The sequence below is a fragment of the Lepidochelys kempii genome, chromosome 1, assembly GCF_965140265.1.
Source record: "Lepidochelys kempii isolate rLepKem1 chromosome 1, rLepKem1.hap2, whole genome shotgun sequence".
Classification (NCBI taxonomy): Eukaryota; Metazoa; Chordata; order Testudines; family Cheloniidae; genus Lepidochelys; species Lepidochelys kempii.
The window spans coordinates 323944027-323969028 of NC_133256.1; the positions used below are offsets into that span (position 1 = coordinate 323944027).

Genomic DNA, 25002 nt, shown 5'->3' on the forward strand with positions numbered 1-25002 from the left:
ACAGTCAGGGACGTAATCCCATGCTCTGACTGCCAGAAGTTGGGACTGGACAGGGGATGGATCACTTAATAATTGCTGTTATTCCCTCTGTGACAGGGTGTATACATCCAGTGATGAGCTGCCAAAATCTTAACAACCAGTTCCCTCCTCACCCCACGAGGGGGTCGTGGCCCGCCCCCGCCCCCCCCCCCCCGGGTCTCCTGCCCCATCCAATCCGCCGCGTTCCTTGACACCCCCCCCAGGACCCCTGCCCCATCCACCCCTGTCCCCTGACTGCCCCCAGAACCGGGCAGGAGGGTCTCGTGGGCCACTGTAGTGGGTGCCCACCCCACCCCGCTCCTAAGAGCCAAAGGCACCTGCCGGGGGGCGAGGTGGGGAGTCCCGGCGGTGCTTACCTGGGGCGGCTCCCAGGAAGCATCCAGCATGTCCCTCTGGCTCCTAGGGGCAGGGTAGTGTAGCTAGCGGGGGAGCAGGGGGAGCGGCCGCTCCCACCACTGATCACATCAAAAGTGGCGCCTTAGGCACCAACTCCGTGGGTGCTCCAGGGCTGGAGCACGCACGGGGAAAATTTGGTGGGTGCAGAACACCCACTGGTAGCTCCCCGCCCTGCACCCGGCCCCAGCTCACTTCCACGCTGCCTCCGCCTCCTCCCCTGAACACGCCGCCCCGCTCTGCTTCTCTGCCACACACACACACCCCGGCTTCCCGCGAATCAGCTATTCATGCTGGAAGCCTGGGAAGCAAGTGGTGGCTTCACACTCAGGCCCGTGGAGGCGAGCTGGGACACGGAGCGGTTTCCCTGCGCACCCCCCAGGTTACCTGCTGCGGCACGGGCAGCCCTCCTCGCACGCCCCCACCCCAGCTCACCTCCGCTCCACCTCCTTGGGCCTGAGCACAAAGCCACCGCTTGCTTCTCAGCTCTCCCAGGCTTCCCACGCAAACAGCTGATTCACGGGAAACCAGGGAGCGGGGGGCAAAGAAGCAGAGCAGGGCGGTGCTTTTAGGGAAGGAGGTGGAGTGGAGGTGAGGTGAGCTGGGGCCGGGTGGGGAGCTGCCAGTAGGTGCTCTGCACCCACCAAATTTTCCCCGTGGGTGCTCCACCCCTGGAGCACCCACGGAGTCAGCACCTAAGGTGCCACTTTTGGCCAGTTAAATTTAGAAGCCCTTTTAGAACCGGTTGTCCTGCGAGGGACAACCAGTTCTAAAAGGGCTTCTAAATTTAACAACCAGTTCCAGCGAACCGGTGCGAACCCGCTCCAGCTCACCACTGTATACACCCCACACGAACAAGAAAGGGGCCAGAGAGGCCCTGCAGCAGGGCTAGCCCCATCCCCCTCCAGCCCTGTAAATCATGCATGTTAGGGAGGCAGCCTTTAAAAAAGAGGAAGCTGAAGTCAGCAGGGGAAGAAGTGCAGGATTGCCCTAAGCAGCAGACTGCAGGAGTGACTCCTGAAGCTGTGGAGCGAACTACTAGGCAGGAAACTTTCACCCTGATCCTGAGAGTACAGCAGATTCCCAGAGTAAGACAGACAGGCTGAGCCTGTCTCAGAGACCCAGCCAGAGTGATGTCTCCAAACCCACTACACTGGGGCTGGATCGTTGGCCGCACTATAGATTCACCAATCCACCCCCACCTCCTTTTCTGGCATTGCAGGGAAGGAGTATCCCTGAATGCGTGGGGGTTTGTGACTTTCATTTTGATCCCTCAGTTGGAGAGACTTAAGGAGGCCCACAAGGGCAGAACCACCCCGCTGCAAGTAGTGGGGAAGTGGGGTCCAGGTTGTGACCAGCCACTGTAGCTAACGGGGCATGGTCAGATTTCCCCACCCCCTGAGGTAGAAACCACTAAGGACTCTGCCCGCATTCTCCATCACTTGTAACATTCGGTCAGCCCTGCTGAGCAGTGAAGGGGAAAAAAAACATCAAGAGGAGGCCCAGGGTTATAAAGTCCATCCTGAGTAATGGATCTAGAAATGGATCAGCAGCAGGCCACCCTACAGCAATAACAGCAGCAGCTGCAGCAACAACAGGAAATTAGAGGAATTAGCCATACACCAGCAGGAGCAGCAACAGAATTCAGTGCAACAAATGCTGTCTGCACTCCAACCTCAAAAGGTGACCGGGGGGAGAGGCGAACACCAACCCTGGCCCCCCTAATGCAACACCTCCGAAACACTGGGCTGTGCTAGTGGCGCTTCACCTGGCAGGACCAGCCCAAACCGCCTACCGGGAACTCGACTCAGCATCGTCCAGGGACTATGCAAAGGTAAACAAGGCAATCCTGGACTACCTGGACATCACTAAGGAGACTTACTGGCGGCAGTTCCGGGAAGAGGCATACCCTTCAGGGGCACACCCACAAACAGTAGCCCAGAAGTTGAGAGATTACTACTGGAAGTGGTTGAAGCGAGACTCCTGAACAGGGGCACAGGTGGCAGAGCTCGTACTCATAGAGCAGTTCTTACAGATCTTACTGGCAGGAGGATGGGCCTGAGTGTTAAGACATTGACCTGAGACCATGAAGGATGCCGTAGGCCTTATGGAAAACTACCACGCTGCCTACAATCCCCTGAGACATCTGGAGGTTGGACTCAGAGAGACAGAGATTCGCTGAGAACCAGTGATGCAGCATATGAGGCCTGATGGGGTCTCAAAAGGACCCCCAATTGCCAAGAAGAAGCTAAGTCCCACAATCCAGAACAAAAAGAAAGGAGGGCAGGTTGGCAGAACCCTCTACCACACATAAAGGACCCCCAGTCTCCCACAATAGTACCTCCCACATGACCCCAGATAAACCAGATAGACAGGGTAATGGTGGGCTACGCCACCACCTGACAGCTGAACCATCAGTTGGGAAGTGCTTCTCCTGTGGACTGGTGGGCCACTTCTGTAGAGACTGCCCCTATATGGAATGTGACTATGGGCGAGTGTGGCCCGCAGAATCTAGACCCCATAAGAAGAATTCCAAATAGTCCTGTATAGGTGGAGGGTAAGAAAGTAGTAAGGTTGGTGGACTAAGGATGTAACCAAACCCTGATCTGCCAGCAACTTGTAGACCCAGAGAAGGGCACTGGAGGAATGGATCCTCCTCCAGTGTGTCCGTGGGGACATAAGGCACTACCCTTCACAACAAGTACAACTGATGGTGTGGGGACATTCAGTGACTATATAGGTGGGCACAGCATCCGCATTGGCCTGACCAGTTATTCTAGGCAGAGACTGGGAGTGCGTCAGTGAGGTTCTGGTGAAATAATCAAACGCATAACTGCCGGACCAGAGTCACTCCACCATAGACCGTACGTGGGTGGGGGTGAGTGAACTTGACAATCCTGGACAGGGTCCATAAAACCAAAGGACCCAACCCTCATCCCAACCAAGTCCTCAGCCCAAAGCTAAGACCTATAATGACCATGCAGATAGACCCTAGCCTGAGGCACCAGCTTTGTGCGGGAACAAGCAGCATATCCAACCCTTTCCTGCATCTATGATCAATTAGCCATAGTAAATGGGGAAAGTCATAGACCCCCCACAGAGAGAAACAATGGCCATGTTTCAAATTACAGGGAGAACAGGTTTACTTAATGGAGAAAGCAAGACAGACTGGGGGAAACTAGGGCCCAACTGCTGGTCCTCAAAATGTATAGGCAAGAGGTACTCCCCACTTGGCCCACGAGGTTACCTGATCAGGGCATCTAGGGCAGGAGAAAACAGTTGAACACCTCATGGTTTGGGTGGGGTGTTCTGGGATGTTGCAGACTACTGTGCATCTTGCCCGGACTGCCAACTCTGAGGCTGGGGGGGGGGGGGGTCAAAATGGGTACCTCTTGTCCCACTGCCCCCAAGAGAAACCCCCTTTGAGAGGAGGATAGGGTTAGATCTAGATGGCCCCTTAGAAAAGAGATCATCAGGCCACCACTACATATTGGTAATAGTGGATTATGTGACATGTCACCCAGAAGACATTCCCTTGTGCTCTATCAACGCAAGCATATTAGCAAGTGAGTTAATGAAACTCTTTGCCAGGGTAAGCCTGACACAGGAAATCTTGACCAACCAGGGACCTCACTTTACATCCAACCTGATGCAGGACTCATGTAGTCTCCTTAATATAGGCAAGTTAAAAACTTTGGTCTACCATACACAGACTGACAGCTTACTGGAACGTTTTAATAAGACCCTTAAGGGGATGTTGAAGAAGTTTTCCTCCACTAACCCCAAACACTGGGATCAATTGTTGCCTCCACTACCATTTGCTAATCAGGAGGTTCCCCAAGCATCCACAGGTTTCTCCCCCTTCGAGCTGTTATATGGCCAACACTCCCGGGGAAGTCTTGACTTATTACAAGAGTCCTGGAAAAGCCAGGGACCATGAGCAGAAAATCTAGTCCCATATGGCCTTCAGTTGTGCAAACGGCTTAAAAGGTTGGGGGCCTTTGCCCACGCAAACCTACAGGAGGCCCAACAATGTTAGGCAGTGACGCACAGCCCGGTTACAAGAGTTCAAGCCAGGGGACTGAGTCCTTCTGCAGTTGCCGAGCACAGAGTCCAAGCTACTGGCCAAATGGCAGGAGCCTTTCAAGGTGTTGCAACTCATAGGCCCAGTCAACTATGAGATAAAACATCCAGGAAAAAGAAAACGGACACCCCAATCTACCATGTCAACCTACTAAAGGCCTGGTGTGACAGGGAAGCCTTCCTTATCATCCCCATCGCCACTGACCCTGAACTAGGACCCAAGATTCTGACAACAGAAGCTGATAATGCTGTAAAATTGGGGGAGGTGCTTGGGGCTGAACAAAAAGCCCAGATGGATCAGCCGGCACAAGCATTCCCTCAGGTATTCTCTGCCCTTCCTGGGTTTACCCACCTGACATATCAATGCATTGAGACCGATCCTGGACAGATGGTGAGGGAGGACCATCAGCCCCCCCAAGATGATATGGGACATCGTCAAGTGCTTCATGCAATGCTAGATTTGGGCATAGTAGAGGAATCCCACAGTGAATGGCGGAGCCCCATAGTTCTCGTCCTAAAGCCTAATGGCACAATGAGGTTTTCCATTGAATTCCAGAAGGTCACCACCAAAAGTCTCCAAGTTTGATCCATACCCCATGCCACAGGTGGACGAGCTACTGGAATGACTCGGGGTAGCCAGATACCTGTGCACAAATGACCTAACAGAAGGCAACTGGCAGCTCCAGCTGACTCCAGAGTCCAGGGAAAAGGTGGCCTTTGCCATGCCCTTTGGACTCTACCGTTTTCTGATCATGACATTCAGACTTCATGGGGTGGCTGCAATCTTTCAGAGACCAGTGCATTGGGTGCTACTTCCACATAGACTCTACACCACAGCTTATCTAGACGATATACTATATAGCCCAGATTGTGACAGCCACATAAGGTATTAAAATCGATCATCAAAGCCAGCCTGACTGCCAACCCAGCTAAATGCAGATTCGGGAATAGCAAGACATGTAACCAGGACAAAAGTACAAGCTTTGGCCAACTACCCAATATCCACAACTAAAAAACAAGTTATGCAATTTTGGGGATTGGTCAGATATTACAGGTGATTCATGGCTAACTTCGGAGCAGTGGGCCAGCCTGGGTCCCCCACTCGCCACTGAGGAAGTGGCTGGACCGTTAGATTGCGGTACATTCCCCCGGAAAGGGGGGAGCAGATGCTGTTGTCTTTGGAACGACATGGGTCCAGTAGCAGAAGTGATGGCAGCGAGACATCACCAGAAGAAGGCGCACTGATTAGCAAAGCTAATCCCGGGACAGCCAGCAGGAGGCGTTAGCATGGTGAGTTGCACTCTGTCACAGAGACGACAGTTATTTAATAAAACCACTGCACAATTTAAGGAATATGGTAGCTCAAGGCTTCATGCTTCCCATAAGGCATATGGAACTGACATAGTGTTTAGGAAGCAAACATCAAGCCACTGTACATTTCCTAAAATGCAAGTGAACTAGCACATGGTGTTCAAAATGTATGCAGGAATGACATTAAATAACTTAATATCCCACCCCCTACCCAGAAATACTCAAAGACATCAGTATTTGCTAAGTCCAGTCTCGTAAACCAAATCTGAATTTAAATTTGAAGTTTAAGGGCCAACCCATTTGAGTTATACTGTTCAACAATAAAGAGAAAGTGCTCAAAGAGTGAGATGCCTCATTTATGGAATTTCCCCAAAGCATAAAAATCACACCAGGTGACACTGCAGACCAAATCGATCCGCTCTGGCAAAATTGATGTTACAAACAGGCTTACAAGAGGTGGTTCATTTATTCTGTAACTATAATAGAGATAATAGTTTCTCCCTAATTAGTTATCAAGGGGAAAGTATTAACTATATTTGTGAAAGAATAAGTTAGTAAAAAAATTGAGATTAAGACCGTAGTAGTTACAGATGCTTAAATAAATTAGAGGAAGCAAATCAGAAATATTTAACAAGAACTGATAATAGCCATCTGCTCCTCAATGTTTTTAAAATACAGTCTACATAAGAAAATGCTATACATACAAACTTTATTTAATCCATATTAACTATTTTGTTTCATTAGCCTCAAATGATAAAATACAAGCACGTGCATAAATGGATTTAAAGGATATTTCCTAGAATGGTAGCTTCTTTGAGCACCTCTGTATTCTGTGCTGCAATGCTATTGTGTTCTCTGGTATATTGCCAGTTAGTGGTGGATCCTAAGGTGGATCTGAGGAGGAAAGTAGTATATGCTAATGGTTGCTAGGTGTACAAGTGTGTGACTCAAGCACTGTGAGTCACCTCGTTACCTCTTGCTTCTAGTAAGACGGAATCTTGCCTCTGGCAGCTGAAGGTTAGCTCCCTAACACCACCAGCCTCAGCCACCCAAGCAATCTCCTCTGGGCTATGCCAGACCAGTCTTTGCCTTGCAGGCTAAAAAGGTGCACCCCAGTCCAAGTCCCCTTCAAACTTTCCCCCCGTGATATCCAGCCCTTGACACTGTTTACTCAGAAATCCCAGATCCTCTGCTGCCAAAGGAGCAGTGTATCCCAGTTTACCAGTTCAAATCACATCTGAGAACTTACAATAAAACAAAAGAAGGTTTCTCTAAGAAAGAATAGAGATTTCACTAGCAACAAGAGAGAGTGATGGAAAAAAATGGTTACAATATAAAACACGAACTAGTTCCTACACTTATTAATAGCTATCTTTCCTAACTAATGAAGTACGTTTTCCACCCCCACAACGTTCAGTCTGTTGCAGAGCTGGCTGGCTTCCCAGGAACCAGGATCCAATCTTTCATGAAACAACCCCTCTCAACAAGATGTCTCCTCAGTGAATGGACCCAGAATGTCTTTCTTGACCCTGCAATATACTGAATCGGTCTTCTATCTTTATTCACAGACAGGGTGATCCCCTCGATGTCAGATCATTCCTTTACACTTCCAATTAATTTTGATGTTTACAGTTGGTCTTTCATGGTGACCGTAAGAGTATAATTTTCAGTATAGTACATTATTCCTTAACTAGTACCCGTACACATCTCACAGTGCTTATGAGTGTCATTAAGTTACAAGCTTTCAGTAGGGACCTCACATGATACGCTTCATGGATAAGTACCATGAAAATAATGTATTCAGTGTAGTGAGTTTGCCCAGGCTGAGACATAAGTTGCCTGTTAAGAAAACGGTAACTGTTGCCTGTTGGCACCAATGAGTCTCTATCATAGAAAGATGGCCTGGTGTTAAATGTAATGGAAGCAAACTGATTGGTTGCCAATATGGAAAATTGCACAGTTAGACTGAGAGAGCTAAGAATATATCAGAGAAAAATAATGTCATGTGTTCTATCCACTACAATTTAGCATGCATTAAAATCTTCTACAGTATCCACTAAGGAGATCTTAGTACAGTTGTTGGATGTTATACTAATACTCTCACATTTACAAACTAATGCTTATAGATAAATACCAACCATATTTATTATTAATTTCAAAAATTTGTCTTAAAGTCTTGTCTCGAAAGCTGTTAGCTCTGATCTTGCTTAATGGAATTTATTAACTCATTAGTTATGGAACTAGCCTTCTCTGCCTATCCTGCATTTATTTTGTTGAAGTTTGATTCAAATTTATATCAACAGATTGTCAAACTGGTTTATCAAAACTGTTCAAATCCCTTACTGAAGTGGGAAATTGTCAAAATTGATTAAAGAATTGATCTGTCAGGTTCCGTTTCAGGTGTCAAGACTAGAAAGGTGACTACCTAAAATGCTAAATTATGTTCTTCTCTTATTTTAGATAGAGGTGGGCGGGATACCGATTCATCCAGAATTTTGAACAGTTGCCTCACAGACTGATCTCTATCTATCCAGTACACTGAATGAGACAGAATACTGTGGAAAAAAATAATTTTGATCATTTAAGTAAAGACTGTATCATGCATATGCACCAGGGACTAAAGCTAAGGTTGCAAGGCACCTGCAAGTGCAGTTATCCGTAACAGTTAAGTGCTTGACTTTGCAAACTGAGGCCTGATCTACAGTAGGAAATTAGGTTGGTATAACTACATCCTTCAGGGGAGTGAAAAATCCACACCACTGAGCGACGCAGTGAAAATGACCTAACCCCCGGTGTAGGCAGCACTAAGAATTCTCCCGTTGACCTAGCTACCACATCTCGGGGAGGTGGAGTACCTACGCCGATGGGAGAACCTCTCCTGTTGGCGTAGGTAGAGTCTTCACTGAAGCACTACAGAGGTGCAGCTGTGCCACTGCAGCATTTTCAGTGTAGACAAGCCCGTAGGGTTTAATAGTTTTTTGAATGAAATAATTGTGTGTGTTAATTGAATGGTTCATTCTCTCTCTCTCGATCTCTCTTTAACAATAAAATTGTGAAGAATTGGGCATTTAAGCCAGGTAGTGTCTAAAGGCATATGAGAGGCATGGATGAACCCAGACATCTTTGAGTTAGGACATGAATTCTCATGTTAAAATACCAAGGTACACAAAATTCAGACCCTGAAGAATCCGATGATTCCCCTGAAATAAGTAGATTAGCATCACAGGCCCATTAATAAACTCCTGACTCTCCCATCCCCAGACATCACAATTTGATTTGCTTAATATACAATAGGTCTTCCTTCTACCTGTGCTCTAGGCATGGTGTGTACAGATACTTTAGTATGCCAATATTAATTCATCAACTGTTCCAATACATTTTCATCTTCTGCCTTTAATGAAAATACATGACCATTTCAATTATCCTCTTTTCTTTCTCTGTTTTGAAACTAGCATAAGAAGTGAGTGCTCCGCCTGCATAAGTGGAGCTAATTCCAACAGGCTGTCATCACAGAATATTTCAACTTTCCGTGAGTTCAAAGGTTTCTTCTCTTCCCCAATAACATATTCCATTGTTGGTTTCCAGTATCAGTTTTCACCATTATTCACTTGTGTTTAACACTGCAACTACTGTTAATACCACTTGTATTGTTCCAAACTTAAATCTTCTGTCCAGTTCCATGAAGGAATGAATTATATTAAATCTTCCTCGATTAAGATCATGTTTCTCCAAGTAGACTAAATTCAGTAAGAATTCTTCATTGCCTCTTAGGATACCTGGCACACTTATCATGGAAATCATTGAAGGAAAACTAGCAGCAATACATATAAACACTATCACATCATTAAAATGCTGAGAACTACCTTGCCAATGTGACATTAATTCTATTATCTTAATACAAATTGAACTACTTTGATGTGTTTAGTTTTTTTAAAACTGATTTTCAATTCAGTAAAATGAGAAAATAATCACTATCAACTCATTTTTGCAAATTTTAAACTAAAATGGTTTCATATTTTTTTTACCTTAATAGCAAAAAACACTTTAAATATGTATTTCACCATCATATGTAAATGACTAAGCAGGATACAGGCCAGTAAAGTAATTACTAGATGAATAAAACAGGCACTTTCCAAAAGAACTGCTTCTTTTCAGTAAAGCATTGTGAAAGCATGGTTTTCCTTTTCTAGTATTTCAACTTCAATTAGTCCCAGTCCAAGTGACACATTGAGGTGCCATATATATTTATATCATGTCCAGCTGTCCTATTTTCTTCTTTATAGAGCCTCAGAGACTGCCAGAGTGAGATACCCTTACAGGTATATGTCATCTTAAAGAACAAGCTTCCTGCTAGCACTGCAAGTCACCTAACTTTGACAGCTCTGTAGTTCATGTTCATTTTACAGTATTTTCCTATTTTACAACTTCTGAATTAAAAATGTGTTACATAAGAGCAACAGATGACCTACTAATCTAGCTTTCCAAGTTGCTGAAGCACAAGAGCCTGAGGCATCTGCTGAGGTATACACAAGATCTTACAAGGCCTGCAGAAGTCCTTCCAATCCCAGGTTTCCTACCCAGATGAATCAAAACCTCCATAACAAGGAAAGCTATTGCTCCTCAATGAGGGCTATTTCCACGCTGAATTTCACATTTCAAATCTCCTAAGAGAAGCCAATCCCAGGGTCCAAAGACATTGAAGCTTACAAGAGCAGACACAGAATTAACCTCACTGGCACAGAAGCATTGAGGGGATACGGGGCAAGAAAAGGACTACCCCTCTTCCCAGCAGCCTAGACCACAACTGTGCAGGGATGACTCCCCTCAGGGTCATTGGACTCATACTGCACGTCCCACTTCACAAGTCACTTGGGTTTGGCAAAGAAAAATTCTGAGTAAGACCCAACTCCAGGCACCAATGAAATTGAAGGCGGCAGGAGCAAACATGCAAGCAGCCTCAGAGCTTTTGCAGTCGGGACAGACAGACACTGATGACACTATCAAATAGCTTTCTACAGTTTTCGCTCTGGATAGTCTCTCCCCTTGCTGATTGGCTGACTACTCCAACTTCCTCTAGCTCAGGGGTTCTCAAACTGGGGGTCGGGACCCCTCATGGGGTCACGTGGTTATTACATGGGGGGTTGTGAGCTGTCAGCCTCCACCCCAAACCCCGCTTTGCCTCCAGCATTTATAATGGTGTTAAATATATAAAAAGTGTTTTTAATGTATAAGCGGGGTCACACTCAGAGGCTTGCTGTGTGAAAGGGGTCATGATAGGGTGACCAGATGTCCCGATTTTATGGGGACAGTCCCAATTTTTGGGTCTTTTTCTTATGTAGGCTCTTATTTCCCCCCACCCCCGTCCCAATTTTTCACATTTGCTGTCTAGTCACCCTAGGTCACGAGTACAAAAGTCTGAGAACCCCTGCTCTAGCTCCCTTCCTCACAAGCCTCATTTCCCCTTCCTTGCCTGCTCCCTTTCTCCCTCTTCAATCCTTCCTTGTCTTTTTCAGTATTCCCCACTCCCTCATCTTTGTCTTCTAATTTCCTCCTAACAAAACCCCATTCAATTAATTTTTTTTAAAATTGTGGAAGCATGATGTTTACTGCTATCAAACTGCTCACTCTGCTTGTATGTGTAAGGGGACTGTTGCCCCCTTACTAACATTCAGTGGGGGGGTTTTGGTTGGCTAGCTCCCAGTACTAAAAGGGGAAGGGTTTATGGGAAATCAGGACCCTGAGACTGATAGTCCCCAGGAACAATGGGAAGAGGCCAATGCTCCAGGTCAGCCTGAATGACAGGGCAGGCAGGCTAATCAGGGAGTCAGGAGGCCAGGGAGGTCCCGTCCTCCCTGTGAGCTGGATTTGCCTGGGTCAGACAGAGTGGGGCTGAGCTGAGGAGAAAAGAGGGGCCCAAGCTGAGCTGGGGAGCAGAGCTGTGCCAGATCCAGAGGGACCAGAAAAGCAGCCCAGAGAGAACAGACTCTGTCCTGGGAGCAGAGCTGCAGCCCCAAAGCTAGAGGCACAGTCCAGAGAGAGCAGACTTACCCTGGGAGCAGAGCTGCAGCAACCAGAGCCAGAGGGGCAAGAAAAGCAGCCCAGGAAGCAGGTCAGTGCTGGGAGCAGAGTCACAGAAGCAGCCTGCAGAGCAGACCTGTCCTGGGAGCAGAGCTGTAGCAACCAGAGCCAGAGGGGCCAAAGAAGCAGCCCAGGGAGCTGGAGGCAGAGCAGCAGCAGCAGCGCAGAGACAGAGTGGTGGAGCTGGGGCTGGAGCAGGAGCAGTCTGGAGCTGGGTGCGGTGAGCAGCTGGGGAGAGCGAGGGGGACCCTGGGCAGCGGGCCCAGCACAGGGAGACGCCTCAGCCAAGAGGCTCTGCAGGCCAGGCTTGGATCGTAACCCCGACAGGGCGGGGCAACATTGGGAAGAAGGGTCCTACCACTTAGAGCCTGAGTGTGTGGCCACCACCAGAGCAAGTGTCCAACCCACAGCATCCCTACAGCACAGCCAGGGCCTGAGAAGAAGGCCTGGGACTTACAAGGAACAGACTGTGAACTGCCCTGACATTCCAGAGATGCTGTTTGTGATGTTCCCTGCCACAGAGCGGGCTGATGTGTTTCCTTTAACGTTTCCCATTTTTCCTTATTCTTTTTAAAATTAATTGTTGATTAAATAACTTGCATTTACTTTAAATTGTATGTAATGGTCAGTGGGTCAGAGAAGTGCCTAGTGCAGAGAGAGTACCCCGGAGAGGGGACACTCTAGCCCCTGTCCTAGGTGACCCCAGCAGGGTTGGGGGTCGAGCCCCACAGGAATCCTGGGCTGAGCCTTGTTTGGGTTATGCGGACTCTGCCAGACAGGAGAGTGGAAGGGGAGTCCTCCAGGGCAGGGAGGCCACTGGGTAAAGGAAGTGGGAGCGAGGACTCAGATCCTTTCGCTAGCCCACTTCACCAGGGTAGTACAGAAGCCAGAAAAGTTCCCCACAATAGCGGAACTATTCCTCCGCTTACATATGCTCTATCCTTTCCCCCTACCCTGTCAGTCTTGTCTAGACTGTTAGCTCTTCAAGGCCAGGGCTGTCTGTTACTTTGTTTATACAGTGCACAGCACAAGAGGGTCCATTCTTGATCAGTACCTAAGCACCAACCAAATGTTCCAGATGTGGGGCCATTTTGTAAGAAGTCAAGAAGAATTTGTGGGAATGGGAAACATGTATTTTTCACTCTCCACCTGTTCAAAAAAAGCAGCTAAATCACTTTTCTCTTGAACCTTAAAATAATCCACTTTCTGGCAGAGACCAAGAATAGAAAATTCCAGGCCAAGAAAGTTATGAACAACCTAAAGCAGGTTTTAGACTGTACATCATTGTGCAACATAACTAAACCAGGCCATGCTAACATTCCACTATATCACATTTATATACACACTGTGTGCACGTGCGCATGCACAGAGATATGTTATTTACCTCACTGAGTTTTAAGTATTAAAATTTAGGAACAATTGCATCTTCCTGTTTCCCCTATATACTTGCCCTCCATGAACAAATGGAACACTGATAGCATATTAGTACATTCACAGTATGCTAATGGAACAGCTATTAAATAATAAATGCCTTATATTGTTATCAGCAGGTGCTTCAACAATTAATCTCTGGCTGTTTAATTTCTAGCTCTGCTAAGCAAAGGAACTAAAACTTATGCAGTCTACTAAAATAGCAAGGAATATCTCATAATTATGATAGAAACATCACAAACAACTTGTCCATTGTAGTGGTGAGTACCAGGCTTTGAAAAGCAGTAGTAGAAGCCTGATATAGATTTCTTTCTGTGGCACTTACTTAAAAGTCACTAACCCTGCAGAGTTCAGAACCTTAAAATTAGTTAGTTCTGGTAAAGTATGTCTCAAGGTGATTGGAATCCATATTTTAAAAAATAATTATTTTTTCCCACTTGGGCAGGCTAGCATTTCCTAAAAGTATGAATCAACTTAAAATTATTGAATTCTATGAAGTTGCAGCAGGTAGAATATTAACAACTGGCTTTTCTATCTGCAAAAGCATCTTGAATATCACAGTATACCAAAAGGTGTCTCAACAAAAAAAAAATGGATTTCAAGATTACTCCACTTATTTTAAAATGTCTTTGTAAAGTGTATGGATGTCAGCAACAGCCCTCTTACAATGTCTCCTTATATTTTACAAATAAACTGTTTAAAAATATGCTATACCAGTTCCATCACCAGTGAGCATTTAAGAATAAAAATAAGAAATATCACCCTTCATGACTTTTTTGTTTTAAAAATAACTACTCCATGATTATTATAATAAGGCTCGTCCTGCAAACTGTAGGTATGTTCTGTATATTACTGTAAAATAACCACATGGGGTGTAACAGGGATTGTTACTAGTGCTTTCTTTTTTTTTTTTTTTTAAATGGGCCTAATTTTCTTGAAGACTTCCGGTTCTTTTCTCAACTCCTTACCTAGTCAAAACTCCCAGGATCATATTAGAGACAGTTAATGCAAACATCATTAACACAGTAGACCATTCTGGGCCCTGTGAAGTCATTACAGTCTAATACGTGAATAGGCTTCTATGCAAGTGCACTAAATGTCACATTTGTTTAATGAGAAAAAGCTGTTTTTGTCAGTTATCACTTTTCTAAATGACACAACTCCATTTTCTCTCTTTATAATAGACAAAAGCACACTATGCATTAATGGCCCACAAGAGTTGGTTTGTTTTTTTTTGAAGTGTTGTTTTTCAGACATAGGCATGCAGAAAAGAAGTGTCCCGAACCATTGTTTTCCTCCAAATGTTATAATATAAAAGTAATTGCTGATTTTTCCCTCTACAATATTAACTCACTTTTTTCTACTGAATTGAACCCATCTATTAAAATACAAAGCTGTCATTCCTTTGCTAGTCAGCTTTCATTCATTAAGAAGTCAACTATTGATAAAAAAAGGTACAGTATAACCTTGCCAACCATCACACACTAAAGGTAGCACCAGAAATATCTTTCCTCGCTTTTAGTGAATGCTCCTGTTTGCTAATGGTTCATTAGCTTGATAAAATATACAATATTGCAGTACATGAAATATTATCATGTAATTAAAACTACAAATGCAAACATAAACTAGGTATTGTGATGCATTATCCTTCTTTAATGTGTGTGTCACTTACCACAGGCACCAGCCCTGCAAACATACATGTAAGGGACTTTACATTTATGTTATGCTGTTCCCACATTTTCAGTTTTCAATATGGCACATACTTCTGTGCTGACCACAGCATAGCAGAAGTTGCAGGGAAGAACCTAGCGGTTTTGGAAGCAGGATAGGGAGCATGGGTTTCAGTTTGGGAGTGTGGGATAAGCACACTATCTGTTTTGTTTAAAATGATCAACAGTAAAATAGTTCACAGCTGAAAGTGTCAGTATTGTTTTCTTTAGGTTTCAAATTTAACTCACTGAGATTAATGGAGCTAGTTCACCTCTCCAGTGTTGCCAGCTCACAACTTTATAGGTTTCCTAACTGGAGATTTTCTTAAAGCATCAGCTTGTCAATTCATTTTTTTTTTTTTAAATGAAAGCTAAGTTTCTCACCTTCATGGCTGTGGAGAAACATTTGAAAACAGGAAACCCAAAGGCTACAAACCCAGACAACAAATAAAAATAACCCAAAAGTTAGGTTTTTTTTTTAATTTAATCATTTCTGGGGGGCCAACTCATGATTTCTGAATGCTTAGGCTTGACAATATTGCATCTCAGAACTCAGGCCGACTCGGCACAACAACTTTGGTTTACAATCCTTTGATATTTTCTTTGCACCCATCGCCACCAGAAACATTCTTTTTAAAAAAAAAAAAAGTAAGCTTAGATTCTTGACCAATTCTGTAACAATGGGAGAATTCTATGGCAAATTCCATGACCCTGGAATTGCAGGATGCCTGAAGTCTTAACAACAGTCATTCTACATACAGTATTTTTTTTCAGCAAACCAAATAACTAACTTAGAGAAACTTAAGTTAGTTATCTGTGAACACATATTATTAATGTTACAGCATACTTAACATAATAGTCATAATCATCATCATGTTTCAATAGTTCTACAGGCCAATGAAAACATGCAACTTTATCAAACCTACCTGATGCCCGTCTAATGAACCGGTTTATCGCTGGAGCTGAAAGAAAAATAGAAAGACATAATTAGATTATTTTATTAATAGTTTAAAGACAGAACTTTAAAAAATAACACTATATAAAAATAGCATCATTTTGTTGAACAATTCGCTGTAGATTTTTAGAGAAACATGCTAGTTGTCCTCAGTCTAAATATGACAGGTTTCAGAGTAACAGCCGTGTTAGTCTGTATTCGCAAAAAGAAAAGGAGTACTTGTGGCACCTTAGAGACTAACCAATTTATTTGAGCATGAGCTTTCGTGAGCTACAGCTCACTTCATCGGATGCATACCGTGGAAACTGCAGCAGACTTTATATACACACAGAGAACATGAAACAATACCTCCTCCTACCCCACTGTCTAAATATGTGAACCCAAAGTCGCAATGGGTGTTATGGTCAATTATCACTGATATTTAAAGAAATTAAGATTAAAAAAACATTTTCACTCTCTTTTTAAGCATTACTAGATGCATGTACTTATTGCCATGTCTCATTATGAAATATTTTATATTTGCATCGGTTACTTAAATAACTAGGACTGCAAGAAGCCAACGTCTATAAACGATGCAAACTTGGATGCAAACATTTAATAGAGTGGATTTTATTTTTACAAAATGTATAGATCTAGATATCAGTTAACTTAAAGATGCTCTTGTATAATAAAAGACCATCCTGAAATCCCACCTGAGGAACCAAAAGTTACACAGGTCAGTAACTGTTCACATAAGTCAAGAACAATGCCAAAAAAGCTCCATGTGTAGCTCCAAGGCACCAATGATTGTCCAATGTCCAATTACCTATAAATGTGCCCTATACACACACAGAGAAAACAGATTCCCAGCTTGTTTCTAACCCTGACAGGCTGCAAGATATATACAATTTTGACTACTTTCTTGAGGGGGAGAGGGGATTGCCTCCACTTCAACTCCTGCCTAGTGTTACCAGCACGCTCAAGTACTGCTAGAGCTAGAAACCAATGTTTTTTGTATTATACCATCTAAATGCACCCTAGAATCTGAATTCAAATGATAATAAATTATTTCTAACCCTAGCAGGTTAAGAGATCAATTGTTAAAATCTTAACAGAACTGAAAGAGAGAACAAGATGATAATCAGATGACCTATTTTAAAGTGTGGGTCACCTACTTTTACAAAAATATTCCTTCTTATTAGTGTTAACTGTATAAAACCCTCTCAATCATTCTGTATGAACATTAAATGAAGAAAATATTGAATTTTTTTCTCTACTTAATTTCAGTGGGGTTTATATAGCATTTCTTGAATGTAGACATATGCACACAGAACTAAGTACTGCTTAAGAAATAGGAAAGTCTGAATCCCATGGAGCTGCTAATAGCCTCTCAAACTCTGTTGGGAGAGGGAACAAGAGCAGAGTTATACATTTTGGTTCAAATTCACAGATGGCAGTGGAAGGTCCTGGTAGCCAGAAGCATACCAGGAGACTAGACTGCAGTGATGCCAAGGGGCCACAATTCCATCACAAGGAAAAGCAGCCTGTCAGGAACCAACCAGCACAGGTGGGGGTGTATACAATATCCATAGTCTCAGAGCCTTCTCCCAGTCATTCCCACTGGCAAATATTAAATCTAGCCCCACCCTAGCAGAAACCTTTGTGGAGGGCAGAGGATGAAATAATGACTGCTTTTTGCAGGGGTGAATCTCATCTTGGGTGTAATGGATTTGGCAGGCATCACTGGGCCAGGTTCAGACCTCCACCTGTCCAATGTAAATTAAATTTTGTGGCTCTCTTAAAAAATAATGCAAAAATAAACTTGAAGTTGCGTGATGGTTCCAAGTTATGTCATAGCTAACCTATGAAACCAATGCTTGTGTTTTTCTTATTCTTATCTTCCCTTCCTTCTTCCCTCCTTTTGTTAGTCACACTAACTTGTTACACCTTTTCTCGATTTAGATTGTCAGCTCCTCATGACAAACTATCACTACATGTTTGTGCAGCACCTGGCATAATGGGGTTCTTATCCAGTTTGGGGCATCTAGGTAAAACAACAACTACTACTGCTTCAGAAATGTTAGGTGACACACGCTTTCCAGACCAGTACATTTTTCCAAGACAGGATCCTCTGGGTAGGAGGTGAACTCACACAAATGGATCTCTGAACTCAGTCTTCGTTAACCAAGGACAACAAAGGTGAGTGGGGTGCAATGGAGGGAGAAGGGAGGCACACTGTTGGAATTATTAATAATATTTAAGGCCCTACTTAATTTGCGATATTGAGGAAATTGCAGTTCCTGCAATATAAGGCTTCCACCACAATTTTGATGGTGGGAACCCCCTGGCTCTCAGCCCCAGGCTGCCAACAGTGGGAGTCTCCCTAGCTCTCAGCCCCAGGCTGTTGCTGTTTACCCTTTTCCAAATTACTGCAAATAATAGCATCCATTATTACTTTTCCACGATTTTCCATGGCTTTTCCACAACTCAACTGCAATTTTTTGACAATCATCCCACGATTCAAGTAGGGGCTTAATAATATTGGAAATTAGTAATATTAATATGGGAAATCACCCAACACCAATTTAACCATGAATTCTTTATCAAATCCAAAGGCCAAATGGTACTTCATGCAATTGCCTTAAAAGCTTAACTAATAAGCAATTTACTACACCCAAGCAGTAACAAAACGTTTATAAGTATTTGATCAAGATACTAGCAAACAGGCTAAACCAAGGGTACTCGGACCCATGTTGGTTGGCTCCAGCCCAGTCAGGCAGGTATTAGCAATGAACCCTTTAAGAGCTGACTTCTTGTACCCTTTAACAAACAAGTGATGTCATTTCCAAATACTGACTTCAGCTAAAAACAATTTGAGAGAATTCACCCTTATTTCCAGTCTTAACCCAGATAAGATTTACAAACTCCTTTCTTTGCAAGACCTTTCCTCTGTAACTCTTCCCCTCCTTTCTAAGGACCAACAGCTTTTTCATTGAACCTGAGTTCACATAGGAGATAACACTAGCTGTGGGGTGGGAAAGGGCTGTATTGGCTCATTTTAAGACAGATACTCTTTATTTAGTTTAAAACCATCTGCAGTTACTCCTATCGGTCAGAGGCCTACTTTTTAGAAACTGCCCCTTACAATAGAACCTCAGAGTTACGGACACCTTGGGAATGGATGTTGTCTGTAACTCTGAAATGTTTGTAACTTTGAACAAAGCGCAGTTAGGGCTCCAGATCCAGCAGATGACCCTCCAGGCCAGGATTCAGTAACAGCTGAGCAACCTAGTCAACCCCAGCATAAATTTGCTAGCGTGAGAGACAGAGAGACAGAGAGAGAGAGAGCGCGCGCGCGCGCAGCATGTCCCCCTCCCGGCCAGGGCTAAAAACAGCACATCCCTCTCCCAGCGGGATGGGGGGAGGGTTGAAAGCTGCACCGACCTCAACTCTGCTCCTGCTCTGCTGGCTCCAGCTGCCTTGAGCTGGCAGTCCCAGTGTCTTCCTGTAAATGGCTGCCTCTCGAGAAGGGATGCCAATCCTCCTGATTTGGCCGGGAGTCTCCTGGAATTGGGCTCAATCTCCCGGAGGCTACTGAAGCCAATTCAGGAGATTTTAGGCCTCTAAAAGTCCAGCGGCATAGCCGGGTTAAGGCAGTTCCCTACCTGTCCTGGCTCCACGCTGCTCCTGGAAGCTGCGATATGTGCAGCAGCGGCTCCTAGGCAGAAGCTCAGCCAAGGGGTCTCTGCACACTGCCCCCACCCTGAGCGCTGATTCTGCAGCTCCCATTGTCCAGGAACAGGGAACCACGGCCAATGGGAACTCCGGGGGCGGTGCTTGCAGGCAGGGGCAATGCACAGAACTGCCTGGCCGCTCCGGAGCCTAGGAGCTGCTGCCAGACATGTTGCCGCTTGTGGGAGCCACCTAAAGTAAGTGCTGCCTGGTTGGAGCCTGCACCCCAAACTCCCTCCCGCACCCCAACCCCTTGCCCCAGCCCTGAGCCCCCTCCCACACCCAAACTCCCTCCCAGAGCCCTCACCCCAAGCCTCCTGCCCCAGGTCGGAATCCCTATAGCAGTAATATTACAAATATAAAATGTATCCCTTAAATTTCATAAGTACACCTCACCAAATTTACCTATCATTCTGTTCCTGTTCTTTAAGGTTACATTTTTTATTAAAATTATCAAACAGCCTCCAACTCCAGATTACAACCAACTGGCAGGACACTGAACAGGGAGCAACTCTCAAATATCAGAGTAGTTTCAGAGGCAGTGCTGGAGGATGCTCAAAAGATGTGGACATTCATATATCAGAAGCTGCTGTCATGTTTCAGGCCCTTCAGCAGCCTCTGTGTGGACACTGTGATGTCAAGCTCGCCACAAAGCTGCTGACCTACAGAACCAGAGTTATATTAACTTTATTGTACAAAAGTGAAACATGGGCACTGAGGATGGTGAAGAACACTGGACTTATATTTTCAATTCTTGTCATCTTTGTCAGCTATTCCACATTAAGTGGAAGGACAAGATCAGAAATGAAGATATTCTAAGTCGAACCCACTAAACATCTCCATTAACACTGGTTCAGTTCTGGCGGCTTTCTTGGTGTGGACATATTAATGAATTCTAAAGGATGTACACCAAGGAATGCTGCTACACAGCCAGTGATCATGTGGGTGCCAAAAGGTTTGTTGGCATGATAAGATTGCTAGTGATGGACAGAAACTAAATATTCAGCCAGATCATCCTAAGAACTTACCCAGAGATTGATCCAGGTGGCACTTGATCTTCCAAGAGGATACATCCCTTTGGGATGGGATTTACCATGATGATGAGGATTCTATTCTTGTTCTTTAAGCTTACATTTTTGATTAAAAACAAGAACAACAAAATACAAACAAAACCATCGCTTGGGCCCTCAGCAATCTTTACCCCGAATGGCAAAACACAGTCCTACTGATGTGCACATATATGTAATACTCTGCTACTGAAGAAAAAAGTTTGGATAACAGTCCTCCTGTCGGGTTCCATGATAGAGAAACAATCCTTAAACTTCTCCACTAAAGTGAAAAGGGGCTGCATCTCCCCCAAATGATAAGATGTACCCATGAGAAAGTGCCACCAGATGGCTCCCTACAAAGAAAGACATTACTACAACAGGAAGCACTGCTGGGGCAGGCTCCCCAAGAAGACTTCATTGCTAAAGAGGTATCGAACAGCAGCAGCGCTAGTTCTGCTGGGGACACAGAAGAGTATGTGCATTTACATGCATGGATGTGGTACTGTATGAGATGCTGTAAAAAAAAAAAAAAAATCAGAAAGTCCAGCAGTCAGAGGTTGGGGAGCCACCCCCTGAGTGAAGGACTGTGCTGGAGCCCGGGTTTTGTAAGCCATGGTGTGAGGGAGAAAAACGAAATGGAGCTGGAATTGATTTGGATTTTGCAAGACAAACAGTTGCTGGTTGGGGAAAATTCTACTATGTGGAATGTGCTGGGGTAATAACAAATTTTAAAAAACAAAGTGTCAGCCTACAACTTTAAAACACGTACCACCACCACAACATGTTTATTAACATTCACATTGCTAAAGACATCATACCAACACATCAGCTGCTCCTTCAAGCAGCAGAGTAAGAAAAGGTGTACAGACACCTGCTACCTTGCTCAACAGGAGAGTAACTTGATAGGATAAGCACTGTGGTGAACAGAAGGAAGGAAGAGGGAATACATGCTGCGGAAATGCAATGGTGGCCCCTTCTTCCCCACAGACTCTCTGCCTCTCATTAGCCAGACAGGAAAAAAGAAGCTGATCAGCCCCTCATTAATTTAAACATTTTTATGGGTCTTTTGGACTCTCTCACTCCATTTCAGCTTTCCTACCCTCTCTCCCTGTGGTTGTAGTATAGAAGCTGTGTTTTTAGGATGCTGTAGGTATGGGTCAGGAAGAAATCCTAGCAGGAAGTCCCAGCAAACATTAAGCCATACAAAGATTCCAACATATTCCAGTTTTAAAATTTTTACATTAAAGGCAATTTTATATTGACTTTAAAATTCTTGTATTTTTAAAATACTATTACAAAGCAGCTCCATTGTATTCTTTTGACATATATTTGCAGCTAATCATTATGCTGCAAATTGGCTAGTTATTTAACCTTGCCTATCATGAAAAAAATGGCATGTACACCTTGCATCCCTTATCTGTGAAAAACAGTTTCTGCTATTATTCAAAACTGTTGGTGTGCATAATGCTTTACATACAAATAAAAAAACAAAAGCCCTGCCTGAAGGAGCTTTCAATTTGTTTTAGACTGGTAACCCAACATGCTGAAAGTGGCTGTAGGAGCAAACAGAACAATAGGAAGGGAATACTGCTCTTGGAGAGCATATTTGTTTCCACATAAGCAGATCTACAATTTTTTCCTTTTTTAAAAACAAGAAACTTAAATTTTGTTTGATGGATTAATTTTCTGTGTCAGAATATAAAAGTAGGTTAAAGAAAATGCTTGTTATATTTAATTGTTCTTGTTATCTGAAGCATGCATTATGATGCACAGTACTGTCAGACATTTTTGCTTTATAAGTTCATCCTGGTATTACTGCTTATACCAATGTACTCAGTCCTTGTCTCATAAGAACCACTCAAAGTCATTTAGCTAAGGGGAAAAAAGTTATTCAAATCTCTGCTTCCAATTTTAAACTATATCGGAGGCTGCAACAGGTTAACCTGTGCAATGATTTTTCACAGACAGGCTGCAAAACCTGAATTGTAAGGAAACCCTGATCTGGTGAACTTAGTGCCCCCTACACCCACTAGCCATTCCAGAGGTTGTCATGCGTGAGCTGTCAAGCATGCTCAATAAGTACATGAGAATTCACCATGTATTCAATTATCATCATTAAGGCTACGATTTTGTCAGGGATGTTTTTAGTAAAAGTCAGCGACAGGTCATGGGCAATAAACAAAATGTCACAGATGCCATGACCAGTCCCTGACTTTTACTAAAAACATCCCTGACAAAATGGGGAAGGAGAAGGATCCAGCACCCTGACCCATCTCCCCTGCAGTGGCTGGGAGCTGCAGGGACCCCATTACCCAGTGGCTGGGAGAGGTCCCCCACCGCCCTGCAGGGCTGGAGTTGGGAGGGTCCCCACCACCACCCTGCGGGACTGGAGTTGGGGGGAGGGGACCCTGCTAGTGGCAGAGTCTGGGGAGCTGTGGGAGGCTCCTGGCTGCAGCTCCAGGGTCCTTCTGCTGCCACCGCTGGCAGCTGGGAGTAGCCCACTGCTCACGACGGCAGAGGAGCTGCAGGGAGGTCCCTGCCAGTGGTGGTGGCCAGGGAACTGCGGAGGTAGGGGGGGTACCAGGGGTCCCCTCCTCCCACTGAGCAGCTCCAGGGTCCCTCTGCCACCACCGCTGGTGGCTGGGAGCTGCAAGGGGGATGCCAGCCAGCAGCGGTGGCTGGGCAGTTCAGGGTTGCCAGCAGTGGCTGTTCAATTGCAGGGGTCCCGCCGCCACAGGAGGGTCCCCCGCCACCCACGGAGGCTGGGCTGCTGTGGGATCCCCAATGTCAAGGAGGTTGCTGTCTGTGACTTCCACAACCCCCATGACATAATCTTAGCCTTAGTTATCACTAGGGTTCAGAGTCAATGTTTAATGAGACAAACTGGGCAATTCACACCTGTCCTACAGATATTGTTTGTCTATCTGCAGACTCCAGGAAACAACCTGCTTAAACCCACACTTGGAAGGTTTCCTTTACAAACCTAACAGCTAGATATTTAGGCAAAGTTTTTTTAGAAAATGGTTGCCTAAAAAATGATTTAACTTGCAGACCTGTTGACCACCCAGCAGCTCCCGTTCATTTCAGTGGAAGCTACTGGGAGCTCAGCATTTAAGAGTATACAGTCTAATTTTAGGCTCCTATTTAAAAAAAAAGTTAGGCCCCAATTTATAATTTCTGTACAAGTTTCAGAGGGGTAGCCATGTTAGTCTGTTTCAGCAAAACCAACAAGGAGTCTTATGGCACCGTAAAGACTAACAAATTTATTAGAAAAAAGAAAAGGAGTACTTGTGGCACCTTAGAGACTAACCAATTTATTTGAGCATGAGCTTTCGTGAGCTACAGCTCACTTCATCGGATGCATCCGATGTGATCGATCTGTAGCTCACGAAAGCTCATGCTCAAATAAATTGGTTAGTCTCTAAGGTGCCACAAGTACTCCTTTTCTTTTTGCGAATACAGACTAACACGGCTGTTACTCTGAAATTTATTAGAGCATAAGCTTTCATGGGCTATGACCCACTTCCTCCATATATCTGAAGAAGTGGGTCATAGCCCACAAAAGCTTATGCTCTAATAAATTTGTTAATCTTTGTACAGTAGCCACAAGTTTAATTTATTAAAGAGAATACAAATGACACCTAGTTGCGACATGTAAATGGACGAGATGATGCAGATGTGAACCTCCTTATTTATTACATCAGCACCTGCTGTTGCACACATCCAGTGCCTGGGGGATTTTATTAGTGTCTCATCTCTTCTGTAAGGCTTGGTCTACGCTTAGGGTGACCAGATGGCAAGTGTGAAAAATTGGGATGGGGGTGAGGGATAATAGGCACCTATTTAAAACAAAGCCCCAAATATCAGAACTGTCCCTATAAAATTTGGACATCTGGTCACCCTGTCTACATGACCAACTTATGTCAGTATAACTACCGGTGTCGACAGTGCTATGTCGACAGAGGGCTTCTCCCATCAACATAGCTACCGCCTCTCGGGGAGGTGGAGTACCTATCCCAACAGGGGAAGCGCTCACTTGGGCGTAGGTAGTGTCTTCACTAAGGGCATGGCTACACTTGAAGATGTAGAGTGCTTTGAGTTAGAACAGCCTTCGTAGAGCACAGTAGGGAAAGCGCTGCAATCTGTCCACACTAACAGCTACAAGTGCACCGGTGTGGCCACATTAGCAGCTCTTGCAATGGCCACAGAGAGCAGTGCATAGCTATCCCAGCAAACAAGTGGC

The 25002-nt window shown here is 44.7% G+C and overlaps 1 protein-coding gene across 2 annotated transcripts in view; it reads right to left on the reverse strand.

Annotated features, from left to right (window-relative positions):
* PRKAR2B (protein kinase cAMP-dependent type II regulatory subunit beta) overlaps positions 1-25002 on the reverse strand; it is a 147120-nt gene that overhangs the window by 95392 nt on the left and 26726 nt on the right. For both annotated transcript variants that reach the window (XM_073328473.1, XM_073328474.1), the window contains exon 2: positions 15971-16006. In XM_073328473.1, coding sequence (XP_073184574.1) covers positions 15971-16006 — 36 coding nt within the window. The remainder of the gene's footprint in view (positions 1-15970; positions 16007-25002) is intronic.